We start from the raw sequence: 24,909 nt of genomic DNA on the forward strand, positions 1-24,909 counted from the left end.
TATAAATAAATAATTAAAATTGCACAAACAGAAAACGGGAATGGGTTTTGGGTTTTATTGGATCGAACCTAGGTCGTACACCAGGTCGAAACCGGGTCGACCACGGGTTGCCAAGAACAGCCGCCCGGTTGCCCAGAATCCGGCACTGAGGTCTGTTTCCGGCGAGGCTCAATCGAATCCAATACGTAATGGTTCGACACCGTTCTTGCTGCCAACACGTTCCCCTCGACTCCGTCATCACAACCACCCATCCTGCAACCACCGGCGATAGCTCCGTCGTCTTCTCCAGCAACAACCAGACAAAAACCGGCAGAACTTCGGCCAAAAACACGATCCTTCGTGTTTATATACCAAACTTAAAGATTATTATACGAAAATAAAGCTGTTTAATTCTATAATCAAACCCGGCCATCAACAACAATTAAAACATCACCAAAATCATAAAAAAAACGAATCAAAAATTCTGCTAAACCCACGAACTCGAACCATACCCTCCTGGGGTTATACCGATCAATTGAATACTCAAAATCATTCCTAAGACTCAGGGGAATCTATACGAACCATCAAAATCATCAAACAATTCAAGAATAAAAAACGCCTAATTCGACTATAAACCCTAAAAATACGAATTAAAAATCAAAGATATAAAACATGAAATTGATTATACCAATCAAAAGTAGAGATCAAGAGCTTTACAACGACTACTTACATGCTTGATTTGGAGATCAGAATCGCGATCAAATCGTTGGTGGAAATCAAGAACACCAAACCCTAATTTCTGGAAATTGGGAATAATTGCAGAATTTTCTGATTTTTAATTAAATAAATTAATAATAATTAGGGTATTTATAGCTGCAAAATTAATACTCCTAAATAAAATTAAGGGGCTAATTATACATCTAATAAAAATATTTGGCCCTAATTTTTATAATTTTTGAGTATTAAAATTTAATTTACAAATATTTTATATATACATAATATATGCCAAATTTCCCAAAAATTATGAATAATGCAAAAATACAAAGAAATGGTATAAATAAAAGTCCTATAATTTTATAAAAATAAAAATGTGATTTTTGTGGGGTTTTTAACACCCAATGTGGCCCGGAAAAGTCATTTTTCGCAAAACGAGAAAATTTATAAAATGTCTAGATGTTCAGAATAATGCGATGGTAAAAGTCGTTTGATGAAAAATAAGGCCCATTATTTTATTTGAAATACTGGCTTTAAAAATCATGGTTTTGGTCGTAAAACGTTTGAAATGAAAGCGATGAATGCAAAATAAAACATCTGAAAAATATCTTAAAAATACTGAAATGACACGGAATACACGTAACACGTAACAATTAGGGTTTGACAGATAATTACACATAAATGACACATTAACACACATAATTTATTATAATTATGATATAATTCAGACGTAAGTTTTCCAGACATTACACTGAGGGTTTTGTCGATCCAAAGTTTGCTAAGATAGTTTGTAAGTTGCTTCTATCTATTTATAGATTGAAGCAAGCCTCAAGGAGAATGAATATTCATCTTGATGAAACAGTTACAAAGTTTGGCTTTATTCAAAACAAAGATGAACCATGTGTTTGCAAGAAGGTTAGTGGGAGTCATGTGACATTCTAAGTATTATATGTAGATGACATATAACAGATAAAGAATAACATACCTTCTCTACAGGCTGTTAAGACTTGGTTGGGAAATAGTTTCTCGATGAAGGACTTAGGTGATGCTACCTATATATTAGGGATCAAGATCTATAGAGATAGATCAAGGAGATTAATCGACCTAGTCGGAGTACATACATTGATAAAATATTGCATCATTTTAGGATGCATGAGATAAAGAAAGGATATGTTTCGATGTCTCATGGGATAGTGATCTCAAAAGATAATTGCCCCCTAAATCATTAGATGATAATGGCAGTTTGAGAAAGCTCCATCTGCTTTAGCAATTGGATCTATAATGTGTACAATGATATGTATTTATCCTGATGTTTCGTATGCTTTGAGCATGACGAGCAAATACCAGTCTAATCCAGGTGAGGGTCACTGGATAATTTTCAAGAATATTCTTAAGTACTTAAAGAGGACTAAAGATTTATTTTTGGTGTATGGAGAAGATAGGGAACCGGTTGTAAAGGGTTACACTGATACTAGTTTCTTATCCTAATTTTTGGACAGACAAGGATGATTACGAATTTATGTATGTTTTGTGTTTTGTCTAAATATAATTGATGTTAGCTTGAATAGTTCACAGCAAGAACATTGATGATTCTATGGAAGCTGAATATATTGATATTTGTTTGAAACAGCCATGAAGACTGTTAAGGCATGTCCTTAGGCAATATCGCCTTATTAATGAGATTAATGATTAAGGAGATATAAATGTAAAGTGCATAGTAATGATAGTGTTGCAGACCCACTGACTAAGGCTTTGTCGCAGCATAAGTACGATGTTCATACTAGTTCCATGAGTATTAGATACATGGGTGATTGGCTCTAGTGCAAGTGGGAGATTGTTAGTGTTTGTGCCCTAGAGACAACACTATGATGTTTTAGTTTAAGACATTAGGATTATTAATATTCATGTCCTATCGATTATTCTAATTATAATTTATTAATTCTTAATTTACTGCGAAATAAATGTTAGATTAATAAATATCCTTGGAATATGATATGCAATTCTATATCTCTAAGTACGTGACTTAGAAATGAGATTATGAGAATAGTATCAATATTCCTAAAGGTCCCTAGTCGAGTATTATTATTAAGGGACAATAATAATGCGTTAAGACTGGTGTGTTTGTTGACTGATGATCACATCTCATTGATCATAGGTATATTGATACTAAAGTCAAAAACACAGGAAGATGTATATGTACATGGTGCTGGACAGACCCAATGTGAGATTCTACATGTCTATTGTGTCATAAGTAATTCTCACAGTGATAATGATGTAATGGTCCTTAGACCTGAAGTCATTATATTTCTATACGAGAATTAATATACATTGATTTCATTAAAAGTTATCCTTGATCGGGTAATGATAAAAGTGGACATTGGGTATATTATGAATCGTATGAGAAATATGAATGATCTAGATGGGATTTAACCCTCCTATTTTAGGAGTGATATTATTGGCCTCTTGTGTGAGCTAGACTATGAAATGCGTGGCCACGCTCAAATGTTGATTTGATATGATAGTCTACTCATTGATCAAGGAAACTTGGATTAAACTATGATGAGGATGACACATTACATGCCTCTAGTTTAATCTATAATATTTGGTTAAAAGGATTATAATACATTGTACATTATTCACAAAAGGTTTAATCGATCACCGATTCAATTATTATTACTTGGGTAGCAATGATGTATTACTAGATGTCGCTCATTGTTTACGATTTTAAATTAGATTTAAAATTTATTGCCAACGTAATAATAATAACCTATAGGGTCACACACTAAGAATGTTTGAAGGATTATTTAATTTAAATTAGATTTAAATTATATTAAAGTAATTCGAATTATTTATAATATTAATTAAGTATGACTTAATTAATTAGATAAATATTGATATTCGAATTTACTAATATTAATTATGAAATTTATTTGTTAAATAATTAAGTGAGACTTAATTATAATACAAATAGGATTTTCGAATTAATAATAACTCCTAATTAGTTAAGAGTTATAATTCGTTTTTCTACTCTCCATATAATATCTCTTGTGTGGCTGATTTTTGTATAAAAAAATGACTTTTACCAAAACCCTAGCCACCAAGAGAGGAGAGGGAGAGAGCAAGAAGAAACGAGTTTGTGCTAGTACACATCCAATCCTTGAGTTCAAGCATTCGTGTGGATACCGATAGAGCGTAGATCGCGAGAGCGGGATTCGTGGTGATTGAAAAAGCTTGGATCTCCATTAGTCAACTAATTTGTAAAGCTTCATAAGGTAAACAATCTGATCTACGAATTAAATATATGTTTTTCGCATGGATCCTGCGGTGGGTTTCGAAAGTTTTGATTTTTTTTTACGTTTTTATTTACTGTTTCCGTTGCGTTTATGTGCTCGAAACCCTTCAATGGCATCAGAGCTACTTGCGAAAAGTGTTTAATTCGTCTATGTGTTTACTGGTTTTCTCCGTACGTTGTCTTTTGCTCCTTCTCATTACCCCACATTTTCGTCCTCACTTTCTTCACTCTCATTATCGTCCTTTATAGACTCATGAGCTCGTTTAGACGTTGTAGGGGGTTCATTTCCTGAATTGCAAAAAAACGTAGTCTCAAAAAATGAGGCATTCCTAGATTCCATAATCGTATTCTTCTGAATGTCAGGAATCTTGGAATCATATACGAGAAACCGATATGCAGTGCTATGTGGTGGATATCCGATAAAGATACAATCCACAGTCTTTGGACCAATCTTCACCTTCTTAGGTGTAGGGACCAGTACCTTTGCCAGGCACCCCCACACTTTCAGGTGTTGGTAACTTGGTTTCTTTTTCTTCCACATTTCATAAGGACTTACATCTTCATTCTTGTGCATAGTAATATTTAAAATATTATTAGCGCTTAAGATGGCTTCCCCCCACATCGACTGAGGAAGTCCAGAGCTTAGTAACATCGCATTCTTCATTTCTTTGAGAGTGTGATTCTTCCTCTCAGCCACTCCATTTGACTGAGGGGAGTATAGTGCAGTGACCTCATGGATTATACCATGTTGTGAACAGAATTCCCCAAAGGGTTCAACATATTCACCTCCACGATCACTTCATATCATTTTGATTTTCTCAGTTTGTTGTGTCTCAACTTCTTCCTTATATATTTTAAATTTATCTATAGTTTCGTCTTTGCTTTTCAGGAAATATACATAGCAGTATTTTATACAGTCATCTATGAATGTAATAAAATACTTGTTTCCTCCTCTAGTTGGAGCTAATTTTAAATCGTATATATCACTATGTATTAGGTCTAACACTTTGGTGTTTCTTTCCACACGTTTAAATGATGATCTCGTTAATTTTGCCTCAACATAAGTCTGAGACTTATATTTTGTATCAATTGTTAATTTTGGTATGTATTCTTTTACACTTAACCTTCGTAAAGTGTCATAATTAACATGTCATAATCTAGCATGAATTAGGAGACTCAAGCAAGTAAGCAGAAGAATTCTTCATTTCATTACGTCCTTAATGGACATAACATTGAGCTTAAATAGCCCATCGGTTAAATAGCCCTTGCCTACAAACATACCACTCTTAGACAAAACAACTTTATCTGACTCAATTACAATACGAAAGCCATGCTTATTCAACAAAAAACCAGACACAAGGTTTTTGCGAATATCAGGCACATACAATACATTCTTCAAAGTCAGATTCTTCCTGAGGTCATCTTCAGAATCACCGTGCATTCACCTTCAATGGTAGAAGTCGCTGAATTCCCCATGTAAAGCTTTTCACCAGCATCGGAAGCCTTAAGGCTAGAGAAAATCATCTTGTCTGAGCAAACATGCCTAGTAGCACCAATATCAATCCACCGCTCATACGGATTAGAGCCGACCAGGTTCACTTCAGAGACCGTAGCACAGAGGTTTATGTCACCCATCTCCTTGGACATGTGATTGACTGTATTTGCTTCTTTCTTCTTGTTGGCCTTTTTGGGCTTCTTGCAAAAAAGACCTATGACCCACTTTATCACAGTTGTAGCACTTCCCTTGGAATTTCGATTTTGAATCCCTCCCTTGGGTGCCAGTTTTTCCCCTTTACCAGAAGTGGCCTTCTTTGGATTGGAGCTTTTAACGTGTTCTACCATGTTTGCCTTCTCAATAGCAACATTTGCATTTTTCTCAGATCCTTTGTTGTCTTCTTCAATACGAAGTCTGAGGATCAGATCCTCCATGGTCATCTCCTTTCACTTGTGCTTAAGGTAGCTCTTGAACATTTTCCATGCAGGTGGAAGCTTTTCAATCACAGCAGCAACTTGAAAAGGTTCACTAATGATCATTCCTTCAGCATGAATTTCATGAATGATCACCTGCAGTTCTTGCATCTGACTAACCACAGTCTTAGAATCCGTCATCTTATAGTCAAGAAACGGCCAATAATCCACTTATTTGCCCCAGCGTCCTCGGTTTTATACTTATGGTCAAGTGACTCCCATAAGGCCTTAGTTGTTGGCTTCGAGCTATACACGAGTCAGCCAAACAATTCAGCACATAATTCTGACATATATAGTCGGAGTGCTTCCAAGCATCCACGGCATACAAAGTCTGCGTGTTGCTCTCACCAGTGAGCAATGGTACCTCTTCCTTCAGGAAGCGATCCAGATGCAATGTGGTCAGATAGAAATGCATATTTTGCTGACAACATTTGAAATTCGTTCCGTAGAACTTCTCAGGTTTCTCAGCGTGTGCAGCAGGAACAGGTGCAGCAGGCACCGCATGTGTGACAGATGGTACGTGCGTCTGTACTACAGGTGTATGCACACCAGTAGGCACCACATGTATAATCGGAGGAGTGAATCCTGCCGATATGTGTCCAAGAGGCACACTAAACTGTCCAATGACAGTGTGTCCCACATGCACATGTCCAACAGGTGTCTGACCCCCATCATATACTACGATCTGTGCGTTAGGGTTAATCGCTTGCTGGTGAACCCCATCAGATCCAGAGATCTACGCGTTGGGATTAGCCGTCATGTTTATCGTATTATTCACAGTGTTATCGTACATAGATCTGTTACTCAACAAACATGAGTCACGGATATAAAAATTAGTAGCTCTAAGATTGTGATCCACAATCTGCGATTAATACATACAAAATATACGAATAACAGAAAGAACAATAAAAGGATATTAGAGGAGCAGTTCTCGAGTCCAGCGTATAACTGTCTCTTTAAAGCTACTACCACCCTCACCGTTTGTGCGAGTCGTTAGCCTCCCAAGATAAAATGAGAAAAAACGGCGTTGTTGCACGAACAGCGTCTTCGGCGAACAAGAACGGAGTAAGAAACTATCATCGGAAGAGAAGAGGGTTTTTTGTTTAGGAGGCGGCTGTGTAATATATTTCGAATGAATGATTAACCCTAAACCTGATAATGATAATATATAGGCTCGAGGGAAATGTGTGCGCTACTTTACGCGTAATTAAATAAAACTCGTTAATTAATAATCAAATCCGTAATTGAATCAGAATTATTATTATGCCAAATCAATTATAATAATTCATAATAAAAAATGAATTAAGAATTTAAGAGCCCAAGCCCAGTGAAAATTAAATTTAGCAAAACTAGTTCGTAATTATTTGGGCCAGTTTTCTGCTACATTTGTGTACGCACGTCGCACACACGGGCAAGCTCGAATGCTTCGCAAGTCTGGGATTGCCCCTCGAAAGTCCAAGATTTGCACCCCTTCTGCTCGCACGTAGGTGTTGGAGTAATACATAAGTAACACATTTGAACACTACATAAAGTGTTTTACTATATAAAACTATGCATTCTTCTTTGCAAATTCAATGTGGGACTTTCATTATTCTACACAAATTTCCACAACTCAGGGACTAATTTTGGATGATCATATCTCATCCATCTCTTATTCATTTTGAGTGATTGAAAGTGCCTCGGAAAACTCTACCGGAGAAGAACACGTTCCAAGTGTCACTTGTCGCGCGCACGCGATATTCTTCCACTCAAATTATGGCTCAAATTAACTCGACAGTGTGGAACTACTACCCACATTTTCCAACACAATCTAGAGAAAAACGGTTCAACTAATATGTTGCAACACATCGTATAATTTTAGATTTCACGGTCCACACAACCCCTCCACTATTTTTTTAAACCAAAAATTGAGTCTTTTTTTAACATCTATATTCTTTATAATTTCTATTGCAATAATAGTCTTTCATGTACGGTTAAATCTTTTTAAAATAATAGGGTTGAAACCAAGAAAAAATATTATTTTAACAAGTTTATTACTTTATCGAAAGTAAAAATACACTGTGTACAATTAGCAAAAAAAAAAAAAAAAAATACACTGTGTACATTATATTAGGACCGGAAAAAAATATATTATTTTAACCAATTTATTAACTTAACGATTATTACTTAATTGAGGTTTAACAGTATACTTTTACCGAGCTGAAATACGAGGCAAGTGTTGTAAATATTTCTCTGTGATTGGTAGAAATTATAGTATTTTAAGGGTATTATTGTATTATTTTTGTAACAGATTAATACACCCAACATCTCTCTTTAGTTGTAACATTTTTTTTATCGGACAAATCGACCAATTTTTTACCAGAAATTAAATATTATTCTTTTATTATTTAAAAAAACTGAAAATTTTATATTAAAATAACTAAATATACTTTTCAATGATATAATATTTTTATTTTGTTAAGTTATCAAATATTAATAAACATTGATCAAATTTTGGTCCATTTTACTGCACAAATATCAAATATGACAACGGAGGGAGTACTAAATTATGAGTGTCACGGTATGCATAGTACAATTATTCGTACAGATCCTACAAGAACTAGCATATGCCACTCGTAGCCTGTGCGGGAACGGGACCGGTCTCAGTTCTCCAGTATTATATTCGTAGCCGGCTCGATTGATCTAACGAATTGTGTGGGTTTGAACCGGCCCGGTTCGGGCCGAATAATTACAGGTTTCCGTACGAACCGGTCCCGAATGTGCTGTTCAAACCCGCACATTTGGCCAGCTCTACTTGTGAACTTATAATAAAACACATGCACTTTGCAGAGGTGATGCTTAAATGATTTTAGTCAAAATAAGATGCACAATTTTATTTATATTAAAAGTAATTAACGGATTAAGATTTATACAAGGAATATATTTATATATAATATAGACCACATTATTATTTAACGTATGATCCTAAACCAAAAGGTGGGCGTCCTTTCAATTTCATGCAGGCAGATGAGCTCATGAGCATTTGTCCAACTTCAGCTAAATGTACCATATTAATTTGTGTATGTAAAAACAATTCCATGACCTCAAATTTCTGACATCACAGGTAAAACTTGCAAAAAGCCAACTAAGAATTGATGTATTTCAAACTACAAAATTAGGTTTTCCTCTTAAGGTAATCACAAATCCATCATCCACTGAGCGATGGTAGCCGAGGATCCCTTGTACTCTCCATTACCTGAAATACATGCATCTGCTAGCCTTCAATCTTCTGCTACAAAAGCCAAGCCATTTTGAAATAACTTCCTGCATAATTCAGCAGCAATTGTTCCCAGATTCATCATTTAAAATCATTTTGATACTGTTGCATTAACAGAATTAGTCTGCTTGGTGAAAGATGATGATAAATTGTCTACATAAGCTGACTGACCAGTGACAGTTGTACTCCTCTGGTTCATATCATGATACATGACAGGATCTTCAGCACCCATAATACCATGGTTAAATCATGATCATATGCTATGAATGAAACTTACTGACCTTTACATAAACAAGATGTACTGACATGTAATTATTAAAAAATAAAAGTAACAGGGGCTCATCCAACTGACAACTTTTCTATGGTACTGAACGGCATGGACATACTAAAGAAAGGAATAACAATTAAGTACAAAAACAGCTCAAACACATGCAGTACTCTATATAACATAACTAAGCCTTCCATTGTTGACAAATCATTCTAAATGCTGCTGCAAATGCATGTCTTGCCATACTAAACATAAAATGGACAAATAATATGTTCATGATAGCCTACTATTGTTAACAAAGCATTCTAAAATGCTGCTGCAAATGCATGTATTGCAGTATTAAAACATAAAATGACCAAATAATATGTTCATATAAAGCTGAGTGCATTCAAATGCAAAGAGATGCTAATGCTGATGTCTTGATGAAATGGATGCGTGCAACACAGCTGCATGATGCATCCTATCAAAGTAGTAGTTTGTATGATCATAACATAGAGAACAGAGTACATCCCCTTCCAGCTATTAGTAGGCCATGGGTGGTGGAGCTCCATTTGGACCGGGGGCAGCAGAGTGACCAAAATCTTTTCTTCTCCCAAATGGGTTCTTTGAATATGTTTCTGGAAGTTAAGAATCACAAGAACACAGCAAATGGTAACATAGACCTTACAGAAAAACAAAATTGATACAATAGAACTTGCTCACAAGCTTTACAAGCCTAATGCAAAAACTCCCTGCTCCAGTAGTACCAAACCATCTGTTAATCAAGCATTTAGTGACAAAGTAGGCCTCAAAATATAGATCACAAGCCAAATTCAATTTAGAAGTTTTTACTTTTTACACTAGAAATAAACAAAGCAAAAGGTCAATGGCATTGTAATACATGGTACACTGCTCCAATACATGTAAAATGCTTTATATATTCAGTAGCATACATACTCCAACACCATTCCCAATGATTTTACAGATTTTAAATTCATAAGTACTATGTACTTATATAATTCCTAGATATAATTCTTAGATACAATTACAAACACTCGTCGATAAGCTGTTGCGGACTTGTAAGTCATAAGTTGACTTATAAACCATAGACAAACAGGCTATATATATTGTAAACAAATATTTGTATATTATATTGTAAAGCTACAAAATTTTTTATCTAACACCAACCTGTAGACCCCTGAAAATGCCAACACTTCCAGCTTAATACTACACAAGGATGATTCTCTTATGCAATAAATAAATAGGGCAACAGACCAGAATTAAGAAATTATTAAGAGCACCTAAAAAAACTTCATAGTTGGTCAAATGTTAAAAAGGAAGGAAAACAAAAATTAATAATAGTTAAGTTGGGACAAAACTTTAAAGGATATTGTATTCGCATTCCGACTGAGCCGGAACTAGGGATGACAGCACCCTGCAAGCTGTGGTGCACATTGGTGGCACTATTTACATCCTGTGCAACAGGCATAAAGAAAATACAATGGAATGAGAAACAGATATTGATATAAAAAATTGAAAAGATTTACTTATACAGTGTATAGACAATACAAATAAACATACTTCAAACTCGATAAAGCAGACGGTGTGCCTTTCTTGTCTCAATACTTTCATCTGCTTAAAACCTGGTTGTCTGCATACGAAAAGTTAAAAAAGAAAAGAAAAAAGAAAAGCAGACTATTAGCAACCAAGAGTTTGACATATTCTACCAGTGACTACAGTTCTAAAACAAACCAAAGTTATATTCATACACGCTGAATATGCCTCTGAGCTCCTCCTCATTTATGCTCTCTCCAAGATTGCCAATGAAAAGGGTATTGCATGGAGGGTTATCTTTAGTGTTCTGCAAGAAAATAACATGTTGGTATAAAGCAATGGAACATGACAAATACCAAGCAGTAAAAAGAACAATTCCTCATAGAAGTTGTCCAAAAAGGTACTCATTTCATCCCACAAACAAGTCATAAAACAAAGGCATAAAACAAGGCATGAAACAAACACTCTTAGATGTTAATTTTTCGTGTTTTTTATTTGTATACAAATATGGACTTCCTACTTCGATACAAAAACAGAAAAAAACAAAAGAATTTAGTATTTATGTTTATTATACACCTTAAAATCCATGAACAATACTTGAAAAAAAATTAGGACATTCAACATGGGACGGAGGGAGCAACATTAACAGCTTTCCAGTCATGTCACTGGAGAGGTGCTCAAAAGAGGCTTGTGGGCATAATCATACTACGTCATTAACAATCTCATCACAAAAGTCTGTTGATATGTAGATACAACAACAGGTGACATTTTCCACCATTTTCAAAATTTTAGACAGACTGTGAAGAGTCAAATTGACATGAGAAGTCACTATATTAGTCCTCCTTAAGCTGACTACTACAAGACAGACCCTCAATTCATAGTCAAAATTAATCCTTCACAATGTTCATATATTACTTGGCTTATTTTAACTACTTGCAAATCAGATATAACACAATCAGAGACATGTAACCGTTCGGAAAAAGAGTCCAATTACAATACAAGTGTGTAACAACATCACTAAAATAACCACATCTTTAAACATACAAAGGCATAACCACGTCATTAGAATGCAAAATACGACAAGGTACAAAAAGGAAGAGCCCTCAAAGATGAAAGCCAGAGAAGAAATACCTGAACGGGTACATAACTGCTGGGTGCTTGTACAGGAGCAGGAGCAGGCATTTGTATGGGAGGAACAGGATAACCTCCATACGGATCGTATGGTGGAGGAGGTGGAGCCATGTACCTGCACCGCAAGGACAAAAATTGTTATGCATGACAGGTGACAGATGAAATCATGTTTCAATATACTTTACTTATGAAATGGTATTTTGTACAGCAATGTCACCGTTTAGCTTTATTTATAGAATAAATAAACAAATCCTATTTATAATGGCAGTCCCACCCTTGCCCAAGGGTGGTATGTCCTTATAAAAGACATGATAATGGCCTCATGAGGAGCTGCGATTATGCAAAATAAATTATGCCTCGGTAGAAAAATGTAATAGGGTTTGTCTAAATGTCCGGGTCACTATTTTGTGCCATCTATAGGTATACATATTCTTACCCATGTGGTCCCCACACTGGTGCAGGTGGAGGAGGAGGGTGGAAAGGTGATGGACTTGAATAACCTGTATGTGTATAATCGCCTCCTGTGCGCATGCGCTTACTTTGATCATAAGCATTTGAATCAACTACTATACCTGCATAGTGTGGGCCCATCAGTACTTGACAACTTAACAAATCATGAAAAACAGCTGAATAGAAGAGCGAAAAGTATTTTTCCAGGGTTATCTACATTTATCTTAAGAAAAAATCTGATCCCATTAAGAAACTTAATAAAAATGAAGGGTTCACCCACCATACTAACCAAGTTTCATATTGAAATAAGTATCACATTCAAATAAGTACACAAAATACATACAAGGGTAGGATAATATCAGCTGTAATGTTGTTCTAGCTTTTAAAGCGTCAGTGAGAGTTAAAGTTTTCATGTTTTAGTCCAATTTTAGGTTGCTACTTGGTATGTAATAAATTTTATCTTGTATATATATAATGAGGCTTGCATGTGAATATACAGCCATGCAATTTCATTTCAATAAGAACTAGTATGCTGTTAAAACTCATTATATCTTGTCCAATATTACAATATGTAATATTTTATTTTTGTCAGAGAATTGTAATTCGTTTTAATGGGTATATTGTGTAGGTTTTTAAATATTTTAAGGCGTGTATGCTTATACTGGAACATGTAATTTGCAATTCTACACATAATACAATTTGGTATATAGCACAATGTATAATACATGTGCAGTGTGCAACAATAAACTGTACGATATGCAATAATCAGTACCCTTAAGGCCTATATTCATCGGGAAAAAGTTATACAGTTGAGAACATTGTACATAAAATACTAACCCCGTTTCACAAATAGATTCTTCTTAGCCATTTCAGTGTGCAAAACCGAATTGCACTCCGCATCAAAAACCATATCCTGAAGACAGACAAAAAAGCACAAAATACGGGGTCAGGTAAAAAACTGTGGCAAGTAAAATAGAAGAGCAAGAGGGCAACGAGAGCAGATGCTAAACCTGTAGAGAATCTCTAGCACCAATCGCAAATTGGGGAGTGGAAAACAAAGCAAAACCCATAGGATGTTCGCCTTTGAAATTGACCTGGGAAGCCTCGTAACCAGGAAACCATCTCAGCAAATTCTGCAATTCTCTCTCCTTCACATCCTCGGGTAGACCAGATATAAAAATTGTCCTAACCTAATTAATATAATAAGTAAAATTAGGTACTATTAACTAATAACTACCAGCAATATCAATCACGAATTTAATCATCTAACTGAAGTAACCATGTAAAATTCAAATTAAAATAAAAAATATATATGAATAAAAGTACCTCGTCGTTGAGGATGGGGAGGGGCTGGTGAGGAGGTGGGCCGCCACCGGCAGCAGGAGGAGCGGCGGTGGGGCCGGGAGGAGGTGGGGCCGGAGGCCACTGGTGGTGATGATATGGATGAATTCCTGCACCTGCCATTCCTATCTATCGATCTACACACCTGGGCCTGGATTGGATTTAGTAATGTAAACTAGTACGTTTAGATCGGGGGTTAGGGTTTGCAAAGGGGGATGGAGAGAGTGAGTGTTGTTTGAAGATGTTTGAGCCTGCTGCTATCGCCGATTAACTTATCCTCCTACAAATCTTTGCTTTTCAAGTTTTCGATGCTATTAAAAAGTTCAGTAAATTATAGTATTGATTTTTTATTAAAAAAAGTTTCATGTCATTCTCTTTAAAACAATTATGTTTGATTAATAACGAATTATCCCATTTCAGATTTCTTAAAAACATATAACTTAAAGCGGGAAAGTGTCGTATAATTTAATACAAATATCTAATTTATAAGTTACTAGTTTATAGCTCAATACACGATTTTCTATAATTTACTTGTTTAATTTAATTTTATAAAAAAATATGTAATATTGATGGTCTATTTTTTAAAATATCATATCAACGGTTTAGATTATTTTGACGGTACATGACCAAAATTTTGAATAAGAAGTCCATTATGTTTATTATATAAAAAGGATATAATTTAGGTGTTTGGATAATTTTATTTATAATTATTTATTAGTTAATAATGTGTTTGGTAAATTACAACTTTATTTAAAAAAAATAAACAAAAAAATGTAAATTACAAATTATATGAATTATTAATTTTAATATATGAATATAAAATATAAAATATGAAATGTAGAAACAAGGATAATACTGCGTGAATAAGAAATTTTTTTGTTATAATGTGACTGCTCTAAAATTTAGGAATGCTTTTTGATTGATCCTAAAATAATTCATAGTTTTCGAATTAGTTAGCTGAATACTAACTATACCATAAAAAAGGAACGAATTTTTATTTTTTTGTAGACTCGGGTATTATAATATAGGATGTTGAGCAAAACGAGAATGTACGTGGGAGTCATTTTGGGCTTTTAAACTTAGTAAATTCCTCATGTGATGCACGAGTTTCAATTAATATTTAACTATTTTTAAAATTTTATTTATTTAATAATATAATTAATTTAATATATTAATATAAAAATATTATAATTATATATTTTTAATAAAATAAAAAATAATTAGAAAAAATTGTGATTTTAGTTTAGTAGAATGCGTAGAGCAGGCTTTTTTAAAAATTATTTTGGTCGTTGGTTAGTAGAATGTGTAGACCAGGCTTTTTTCAAAAAAAAAATATATCTCTTGTACATGCAATTCACATATCTCTTCCACCCCAAAAATTAATTTCATTAACATAGAGATTTGTATCTCCGGTAAACTAATATTCTACTTGTTTACATTTTGAACAAGAAGTCAACTAACATCTCCCACTTGACTTATTTATCAACACTTCTACGTTTCTTTGCGTTCAGACTTGAATGTTTTTAAATCCCATCGAACCAACATTTTTGACAAATATTTCCGGAGGAATGCCTTTCGTTATCTGCAACCATATCACTAGTGGGAATGTATGATACTTTCAATTCTTTATTTTAAATTACAATATCATAAAGATAATGATCTTGCATTACCATATGTTGTCATCTCGAACTATTTACACCACTATAAACTAATCGATAACTGATGTATTATCACGAAAAATCTCAATAGGTCCAACTATTAAGCTGAGATTTAATACGAGTAAGAACTGTCTTATCCAAACAACATGAGTAGGCGCCATGCTACAAGCTACATACTTTAACTTCGAGTGTGTACCTTGCAACACATCATTGTTTCTTACATCCCCAACCTAAGGCAACTCCACCAAAAATAAATATGTGCCCCAAGTTGATTTTTACGTCATCTCTATCACTCTGAGATATAAGTCAGAGTAATCAATAACCATTGGCTTATTTACCCCCATAAACTTGCTTGAGGTGCATGCTAAGTAATATTGTGTTGTTGATTCTTTTATTTGAGAGGTGTAATGTTATGTTCTTTTGCACAAACTTTCACTGGTAAGTTGAATCTAATGAATTCATTGAATATCTTAAGTAATTAAAAGGATATAAAATATGTGCGACATGTGTTTCTTTTCTTGCTTTAAGTACAAGTAGGTGCACTTAAAAAAATAGTTGTCACTTGGGATTATTTACCTTTGACATCAAGTGAGCTTTTAAGCCTATATCCATATCTTTTGCATCTTATTCGTTTTATAACATGATAAAGGAAGATATGATTAAACATACATTATCTCACCATATGCAACATACCTTGCATATATAATCCATTAGTAGCCCTTTGAGCCTAACAATTTTATTCGATGATACACCACATTACATGTCTAGACCTATTTCTTTTATGAGCCTCATATAATTTGATCCTTATTTGACAAATGTCAGTGAAGTGAGAAGTGAGCAATAAGGTGTGATATATGTGTTATTTGTGATCATACATCTAATGTAAGAAATTTTGAGGTTGATTTGTACTTACTTATTATATGTCGAGGGGAATTTTAGAGGATCATTTTGATTGTATATATTAGTGATTTGCTTGCATCTCTCGAAAAAAAAGGTAGAAGGCAAAAAAAGAAAAATAAATAAATAAATGCCTTGAGAAAAAATATATAATTTATGTGAAAGCAATTTTTTTTATTACCTTTTAGTTGAGTTATGATTTTTCATACATGGGGAATCACTAGCTAAGTGCGGGGAGGACATGAGGATGACATTTGGGTAGATTTTGTTATTGATTATGAAGAATCACTAGTTTTTGACACTTTACCCTATTTGGATCTTCTTGAGATACCTTGTCCCTAGCCCCATTACAACTTGAATAAAAGTCCTTTTGATTATCATTATTCATGCATGATGTATTCGAGTTGGGTCGATGTGAAGTGTAAAGCGTGCTTATGAATATGATGGTTTGAGCGATACACTAAAAACCTATTCTTGAGTGTAATTCCTTTGTGAGTAAAAGGTGTTACTTGACCTATATATACACACACACACACACTTTAAATAAATAAATATATATATATATATATCAAGTCTTTCTAATAGTGTACTCTTTTATAATTAGCATGGTTACCAACTTCATTTTGCACTCGACATGGCATTTTGAGTACTTACGCACATTCTTTGGGTAGATTATTTAGATGTTTCCACTTTTGACACCAAGACATAGCAATTACATCTTGATACTTGAGCTGAGATAATATTCGTGATCTTGTTTGTGTGGAGTTATATTAGCGTGCATCATATACTTGGTAGAATAAAAATAATTATTTTATTCTCATCTTTGTTAGTTTACATGAGCTAGATGCATTTCATGGGTTCATTCGCTATAGGTCCTCGTGAGAGAAAACTCGTCCTATTAGGGTTTCTTAGGGGTTTAAGAGTTTGTTGCATATGCTCAATATTTCCTACTAAGGATTCTTACTAGGTTTCAACTTAATGCTGTTCAACATATTTTTATCATTTCCAGCTAATAATATATCAACCACATATAATGGTAATATTGCAAATGAACTCCCACTTTTCAAAGTGTAAACACAATTATCTAAATTATTTTTCACAAAACCAAGTTGAACAACAATCTCATGAAATTTGAGATTCCAATATCTAGTAGCTTGCCTTAGTCCATATATTGACTTTCTTAACTTGTAGACAATGTCTTCTTATTTTTCAATTATGAATCCATCATTTTGATCCATGTATAGATCTTCTATCAATTCCCCATTAAGAAAAGCTATTTTTACATCCATATGGTTAAGTTCCAAAGCAAGACAAGCTACCACTGAAAACTTCGCCACTAGAAAGTAAGTCTCCTGACAGTCTATTCATGGTTTCTGTGTAAAACTTTCTGCTATTAGACGGTCCTTAAATTTATCAATACAAACATTGGTCTTGTATTTACGTTTCAAAATCCATTTATAACAGATGGAACTCTATATTTAGGAAGATCACAAAACTCCCACTATTTATTTTTTCAATAGACTCAATCTCATCTTTCATGGATTCCATCCATGAATCAGATTCTTGCAATATGATTGTTTTCGAATAATAAGTAGGGTCATAAGATTTTAATATCCATGTCTGCCGAGAAACAAGATACTTCACTATCATAACTATTATAGTCATCCATCCACTCTGGTGGAGCTCTTGATCTCTTGTTTTTAATAATCTCAACTAGTTTACTACAAATATTCTGATCCGGTTCACTAGTCTTATTTGGATCTTGTTCTACACGTGTATCCATATTTTTTGAAGGAACCTCATTTTCATCAATAATATTCAGGGGTCGTTTGTCTTCTACCATATTTTTCTTGAGAACAGATTTGTTCCAAGTTTCTTTTCAACTTCAATCTTTATCTCCTAAAACATTCAAATGCTTCAAATTTTCTTTATATAAGGTACACATAAGCATACTGGAGCAATAATCTATAATTGTAATAAAATATTCTGTATTAAAATAGGTTTTACAACTCAACGGACCATATATATCCGAGTATGATGTATGATCTTTATGATCATATTTTCTCTATATTTTTAGTTTATTTTGCACAAAATGGCATTGTTATTTAATTGATTTTCATGTTTTATTGTAGGAAATGAGAATTCTTATCATAGAAGTATTGCGACTTAAATAACAAATTTTAAAGTAAATTCTGAAAACTGGGTAGTGTTTACTGTTTTAGCTATAACCGGAGTTCTGAATGTCGAATGAGGCGATTCAGGCACCAATGGAGAACTTATAAGAAGAACTTTAATTCAAGTATGATCTTAAATCTAATTTTCATTCTAAACTACCCTCAAAAAGGCCATAAGTAGTGTTGACGGAGGAATTTGGTAGCAACAAAGTTTGAGGTTCATAGCCGGAAACAAGATCCGTGACAGTGGTTCTTCGTCGGAAAACGTGAACAGTAATCGTCGGATTTTATGAACAGTATTTGGTGTTTGTGGTTATTAGTGGCTGAGATTGCTTAGGGTTAGTGTTGGCTCCTTTGTGTTCTTGCTTCTGACCCTTGCAATTTGCCTACGTATCCCTATTTATAGGGAATCAAGCACACGTAGTTCTTGGGGAACAAAAAACCTAATGTGCTTAGATTTCTCATCCCGAGGCCCAGTAGGAAACCTACTGGAAACCATATTCTACTAGATTTAGGAGTGTCTGCCGATGAGGCCCAACCACAAAGGCCCAGGGCTCATCCGCGGCTTCGAGACTTCGCGGATAAGGCAACTCCGCGGTCAAGGATACCCATCACTACCAGCTGTTTCTCTAGTCCGCGAACGCAGGTATAGCCGTGGTTTCGCCCATGCATACCCCTGGAGGTCTCTGACCGCGGACACCGCCTTCCTATAGTTGCATTATAGGAAGGAGTTCTTCAATAGAATATCTGCAATAAATACATTAGTAAGAATAATCTCCTTCTTCCCTGAATCATCCAAAGAACCCGTCTAAGCAACTATGTTGAAGATCCTCTTCAAGCCATCTTTCTATCTTAAGACATGCCTTAAGATCTTCCAAAAAGGTCAATCCATAGAGAATCATCCCAAGCCTTCCTTTTTCCATTAAGAGGGCGCGCCCCTGCTTTTATAAGAAGGCACGCCTCATCTGTCAGGTCAATGATCAAAAGCTTCTGTTTTACATTATGGCACGTCTTCCTAAATTGCTCAGGACGCACCTTCTTCTTTTTCAAACAAAGAGAACTTATCTTTTTTGTTAGGAATATGTTGTGAACTTGATGATAAATTAAACAAAACATCTTAGTAGATTTAACTTAGTGAATTTTGTATCACTCGATGGATGATCAAATATAGTCCCGACGGATGATTCAATATAGTCCCGACGGATGATGATTTGACATCCACCGGGTGAGTAGCTTATGTAACAATTAAGATTTGTAGCACATTTCTGCAAACAAATTTGTGTAGATTCTGTAGGAGCATATAAGTCATGTTGACTACTAGTGGATATGCAGAATAGGTTGATTAATTGTAAATATGAGATATCTTGTAATTCTGTATAAGTGAAATGGAGTCAAGTGACAAATAGCTACCCGACGGATGATCAACAAAGCTACCCGACGGATGACAAGCATGTACCCGACAGATGATCAAATTCAAATATCTGTTGACAGTGACAACACAGTCACATGCGTTGGGTATTTGCAAAAGGAATGTAGCAGCCTGTTAAGTAGGAATTTAAGAACAAAGAAGTATTACCATTTCCATGCTATTATGAAGATATTCAAAGATGCTGGAATAGAGTAGTGAAGCAGCATGGAGTTAGACTAGATATGTTTTGTTTTATTATCTTGTCTTATTGTCATGTAAACTTGGTGATATATAAACCAAGTGTAGCTAGTAGAACAATTAACTAAGCACACACATTTTCAGAGAAACATTTTCAAGCTATATTCTATAGCATTTCTCTGTAAGTTTAGTTGTTTTACTTGTACGCAGATGTGAGCTATTTAAGCTTCACAGGGTTCTCATTCGATATATATATATATATATATATATATATATATATATATATATCTGGTGGATACTTTCAAATCCACCAGAAAGTTTTAAAAGCCTGTGTTTTTATTACTTTGTGTTTTTATTTATATATCTCTTCATTCCGCACTCTGCAAATCAAACACTTATATACTTATCGAATTAGAACTGTTTTAAAATCTTGAAAAAGTAGCCAGAATTACATTCAACCCCCTTCTGTAATTTCCTGTTGTATTGTTAGGGAATAACAATTGGTATCAGAGCAAGCTCTTGAAATACAAATAGTGTAAAGATCACAACAAACAACAAGATGAACAAGAAGGATGTTGGAGTCAAAATCCATTTCTGGACAAAGATAATTATCACCACTGGAAGGTGAAAATGCACCTACATCTTATTTCCCAAGATGAGGCCTATGTGGATTGCATAGAGAGAGGTCCTCATATACCAATGAGAGTTGCAACAGGCAATGAACCATCTGTTCCCAAGCCTAGGCATGAATGGTCAGATCCTGATATTGAGCAAGTCAAGAAAGACACGAAGGCCATGAATATATTATATTATTCAGTTGAGTTGATGGTGATATGTTTGATAACATCATTAACTGCAAAACAACCAAAGAGGTTTGGGACACAATCCAAATTATTTGTGATGGTACTGAGCAAGTAAGGAAAAATAAGATGCAGCTGCTAATTCAGCAATATGAGCACTTCCACTGTGAAGAAAGTGAGTCTCTCACTGATATTTTTAGTAGATTTCAGAAACTACTAAATGCTCTGAAGTTGCATGGAAGAGTCTATCAAATAAAAGACTCTAACTTCAAGTTCCTTAGATCTCTTCCAAAAGAGTGGAAGCCAATGACAGTCTCATTGAGAAATTCTCAGGATTACAAGAGTTCACCTTGGAGAGATTGTATGGTATTCTAAAGACTTATGAGCTTGAAATAGAGCAAGATGAGAGGATGGAGAAAGGAAGGAAGAAAGGAGGGTCCATAGCACTGGTTGCTGAGTTAGAGAAGGAAAAAGAGATGAAGGTAGAAGCTGTTGAGTCTACATCAAAGGTGTGTGAAAGCAAGGGTAAAGGGCTGGTAGCTGAAAATGAAGATCATTTGAGCCAAGATGACATGGATGATATTGATGAACATCTAGCATTCCTATCTAGAAGATTTGCCAAGCTCAAATTCAAAAAGAATTTTGGAGCAGCCAAGCCAAGTAGAAACATGGTGGATAAATCCAAATTCAAATGTTTCAAATATGGCTTGGCAGGGCATTTTGCAAGTGAATGTAGAAAGTCTGATTCTAGCAAGAAGAAGTTTGAGCTTGTTCATTATAAACAGAAATACTTTGAGTTTCTCAAACAAAAGGAAAGGGATTTCATCACACATGAGAATGATTGGGTTGTAGATGGTTTGGATGAAGATGAAGAAACAAACTATGTCAATCTAGCCCTGATGGCCAAGTCTGATGAAACAGAAACAAGTTCTTCAAGTAATCAGGTAATCACCACTAACCTAGCATATTTATCTAAAACTGAGTGTAATTATGCAATCAATGACATGTCCACAGAATTATATCACTTGCGTGTTACACTTAAGTCCCTCACTAAGGAAAATGCTAAAATTAAAGAAAGCAATTTGTTTTTAAGTTTAGAGTTTCAGTTTATTGAATTTGAAAAATTGAGAATTAAATGTAAGATTGATAAGGATGAATTAACTGAGTCCTTGAAGAAAGAAAATATTTTAAAGAAGTAGCTTGAACGAGAACAGAAAGTGATTAAAGCATGGAAATCATCCAGAGATGTTCATGCTCAAATCACTAAAGTTCAAGGTATTGAGTCATTTTGTGATGCAGCCTGAAAAAAGAGTAAGGAGAAGCTGGAATCTAACTTGGTTGAAGGATTGTTGACAGATGTGGACTCGACGGATGATGAAAATCATCTGTTGGATAATCAAAAGGATTATTCGTCGAGTGACAAAGAGCCACATCCGTCGGCTGTGAGTAAACCTGTGAGCAAAGCTAAACTTTCCAAGCTGAATGAGAAATATGGATCAGTTTCTAAGAACTTTATTCCAGGAGAATATAGTCAAGTTAAGAAGGAGAGGAAAGTTAATGTTGGTCATCTTTCTATCAAGCAATTGAATGACAGGCTAGAAAAGATTGAGGTAAAAACAGAAACTAAAAAGAAAAATAATAGAAATGGAAAAGTAGGAATTAACAAGCATAACAACTACACACCTAATAAATATGCACCAAAAAAAATCTGTGTTAAGTGTGGTAGTGTTAATCACGTGTTTGTTAGTTGCAAAATTGTCATGCCTACTTCTATGTCTGCACCTCTCTCTTTTCCCAACATGACTGATATGCCTACCATGCCTATGAATGTTATGTCTACTCAAAATATGAATGCACAATTTGCTAATATGCCATTTGCACCTAATCCTTATTATATTGCATTTAGTATGCCACAAATGCCATTTAGCATGCCTTACTGGAGTAACATGTTTGCAAACAACATGCCTTTTCTTATTAATCAAAATGTGCATGATAATTCTGTTTTAATGACTGGTTTCAAAGACCCAACTCAAATGATTAAGGATGAATCAGAAATTCCCAAGTCAAATGAAATTAAACCTAAGAAACCAAAGAAGAAAGCTAACAAGGCAGGACCCAAGGAAACTTGGGTACCAAAATCAACTTGATTTGGTTTTGATGTGTGTAGGGAAACATAAAGTATCTTTGGTATCTGGATAGTGGTTGTTCAAGGCACGTGACTGGAGATTCTACCCTACTCACAGAGTTCAAGGAAAGAGCTGGCCCAAGTATTACTTTTGGAGATGACAACAAGGGTTATACTGTGGGATATGGTTTAATTTCAAAAGACAATGTCATCATTGAAGAGGTTGCCCTAGTGGATGGTCTCAAGCACAATTTGTTGAGTATCAGCCAATTTTGTGATAATGGCAATTCAGTAACCTTCAATTCAAAAGCCTGTGTTGTGACAAAAAAAAGGAGCAACAAAGTGGTTCTCACTGGAGTGAGAAAAGGAAATGTGTATCTAGCTGACTTCAACTCATCTAATGCAGAATCTGTCACTTGTCTTCTCAGTAAAGCAAGTCAAGATGAAAGTTGGCTATGGCATAAGAAGCTGTCCCATCTAAACTTCAAGACCATGAATGAGCTTGTCAAGAAAGAACTAGTTAGGGGTATTCCTCAAGTGGAGTTTACTAAGGATGGATTGTGTGATGCCTGCCAGAAAGGAAAGCAGATCAAAGCATCATTCAGAAAGAAGCTTGATTCAACAATTGAAGAACCTTTGCAATTGTTACGCATGGATTTATTTGGACCAGTCAATGTGTTGTCCATCTCAAGGAAAAGATTTTGCCTAGTAATTGTGGATGATTTCTCAAAGTTCTCTTGGAAATATTTCCTAAAGTCTAAAGATGAAGCTAGTGAAATCATCATCAATTACATAAGGCAAGTCAACAATCATCCTGATTTTAAAGTAAGGAGAATTAGGAGTGACAATGGAACTGAGTTCAAGAATTCTGTGATGAGATTATTTTATGAAGAGAATGGGATTATGTATGAGTTTTCTGCAGCAAGAACTCCACAACAAAATAGAGTAGTGGAAAGAAAGAACAGATCTCTTATTGAAGCTGCAAGGACAATGCTTGAAGAATCAAAGTTAACAACATATTTTTGGGCTGAAGCTGTGAATATCGCCTGCTACACTCAAAATATTTCTTTGGTTAATCAAGCAAAGTGTATGACACCCTACCAATTGTTTAAGAATAATAAGCCAACTCTAAATTTTCTTCACGTCTTTGGCTGCAAATGTTATATCTTGAGGAATCAAACTGATCAACATGGGAAGTTTGATGCTAAGGCAGATGAAGGAATTTTTGTTGGATATGTTGTGGGAAAGGCATATAGGGTCTACAATCTAAGAACCAACATTGTTATGGAATCAATACATGTTGTGTTTGATGATAAAAAGATTGAAGGACTGCAAGATGGAGATTTTCATGAAAGCCTCAAGTTTGATAATGTGGAGATGGTTAGTGATGACAGTGATGATGAAAGTGATCAAGAAATAGTGGATAAGGATAATACAGAAAAATCTACAACTATTGAAGCATAAAATTCAACATCTTTCGAGTTGTAAAATGCTTCATCGGTCGGGAGACAATCTGCCTGCTCCGTCAGAAGACAATCGGCTTCATCCATCGGGAAACAAAGTACATCATCCGTCAGAACATTAAGAGAAGCTGAAAGTCAGAATAGATCACCTACAGAAAATCCCCCTTTCTCAAATAAAAGATTCACAAACTCAGGGGGAGTTTCTAATAATCAAAACTCAGTCACACATCAAGACAATAATGAGGCCTCTTCAT

At 34.8% G+C, this 24,909-nt stretch overlaps 1 protein-coding gene across 1 annotated transcript; it reads right to left on the reverse strand.

The window, feature by feature from the left end:
* Positions 1–9,622: 9,622 nt before the first annotated feature.
* Positions 9,623–14,248, reverse strand: LOC141666665 (uncharacterized). Its single transcript, XM_074472787.1, has 9 exons — positions 13,918–14,248; positions 13,602–13,781; positions 13,429–13,504; positions 12,578–12,713; positions 12,142–12,256; positions 11,226–11,317; positions 11,038–11,107; positions 10,844–10,930; positions 9,623–10,086 (listed from the first exon to the last, which is right to left on the reverse strand). The coding sequence occupies exons 1-9, from the start codon at positions 14,053–14,055 to the stop codon at positions 10,000–10,002; spliced, it is 981 nt and encodes a 326-aa protein (XP_074328888.1). The 5' UTR covers positions 14,056–14,248; the 3' UTR covers positions 9,623–9,999.
* Positions 14,249–24,909: the final 10,661 nt, after the last annotated feature.

The sequence above is a fragment of the Apium graveolens genome, chromosome 6 (genome assembly GCF_009905375.1).
Source record: "Apium graveolens cultivar Ventura chromosome 6, ASM990537v1, whole genome shotgun sequence".
NCBI lineage: Eukaryota > Viridiplantae > Streptophyta > Magnoliopsida > Apiales > Apiaceae > Apium > Apium graveolens.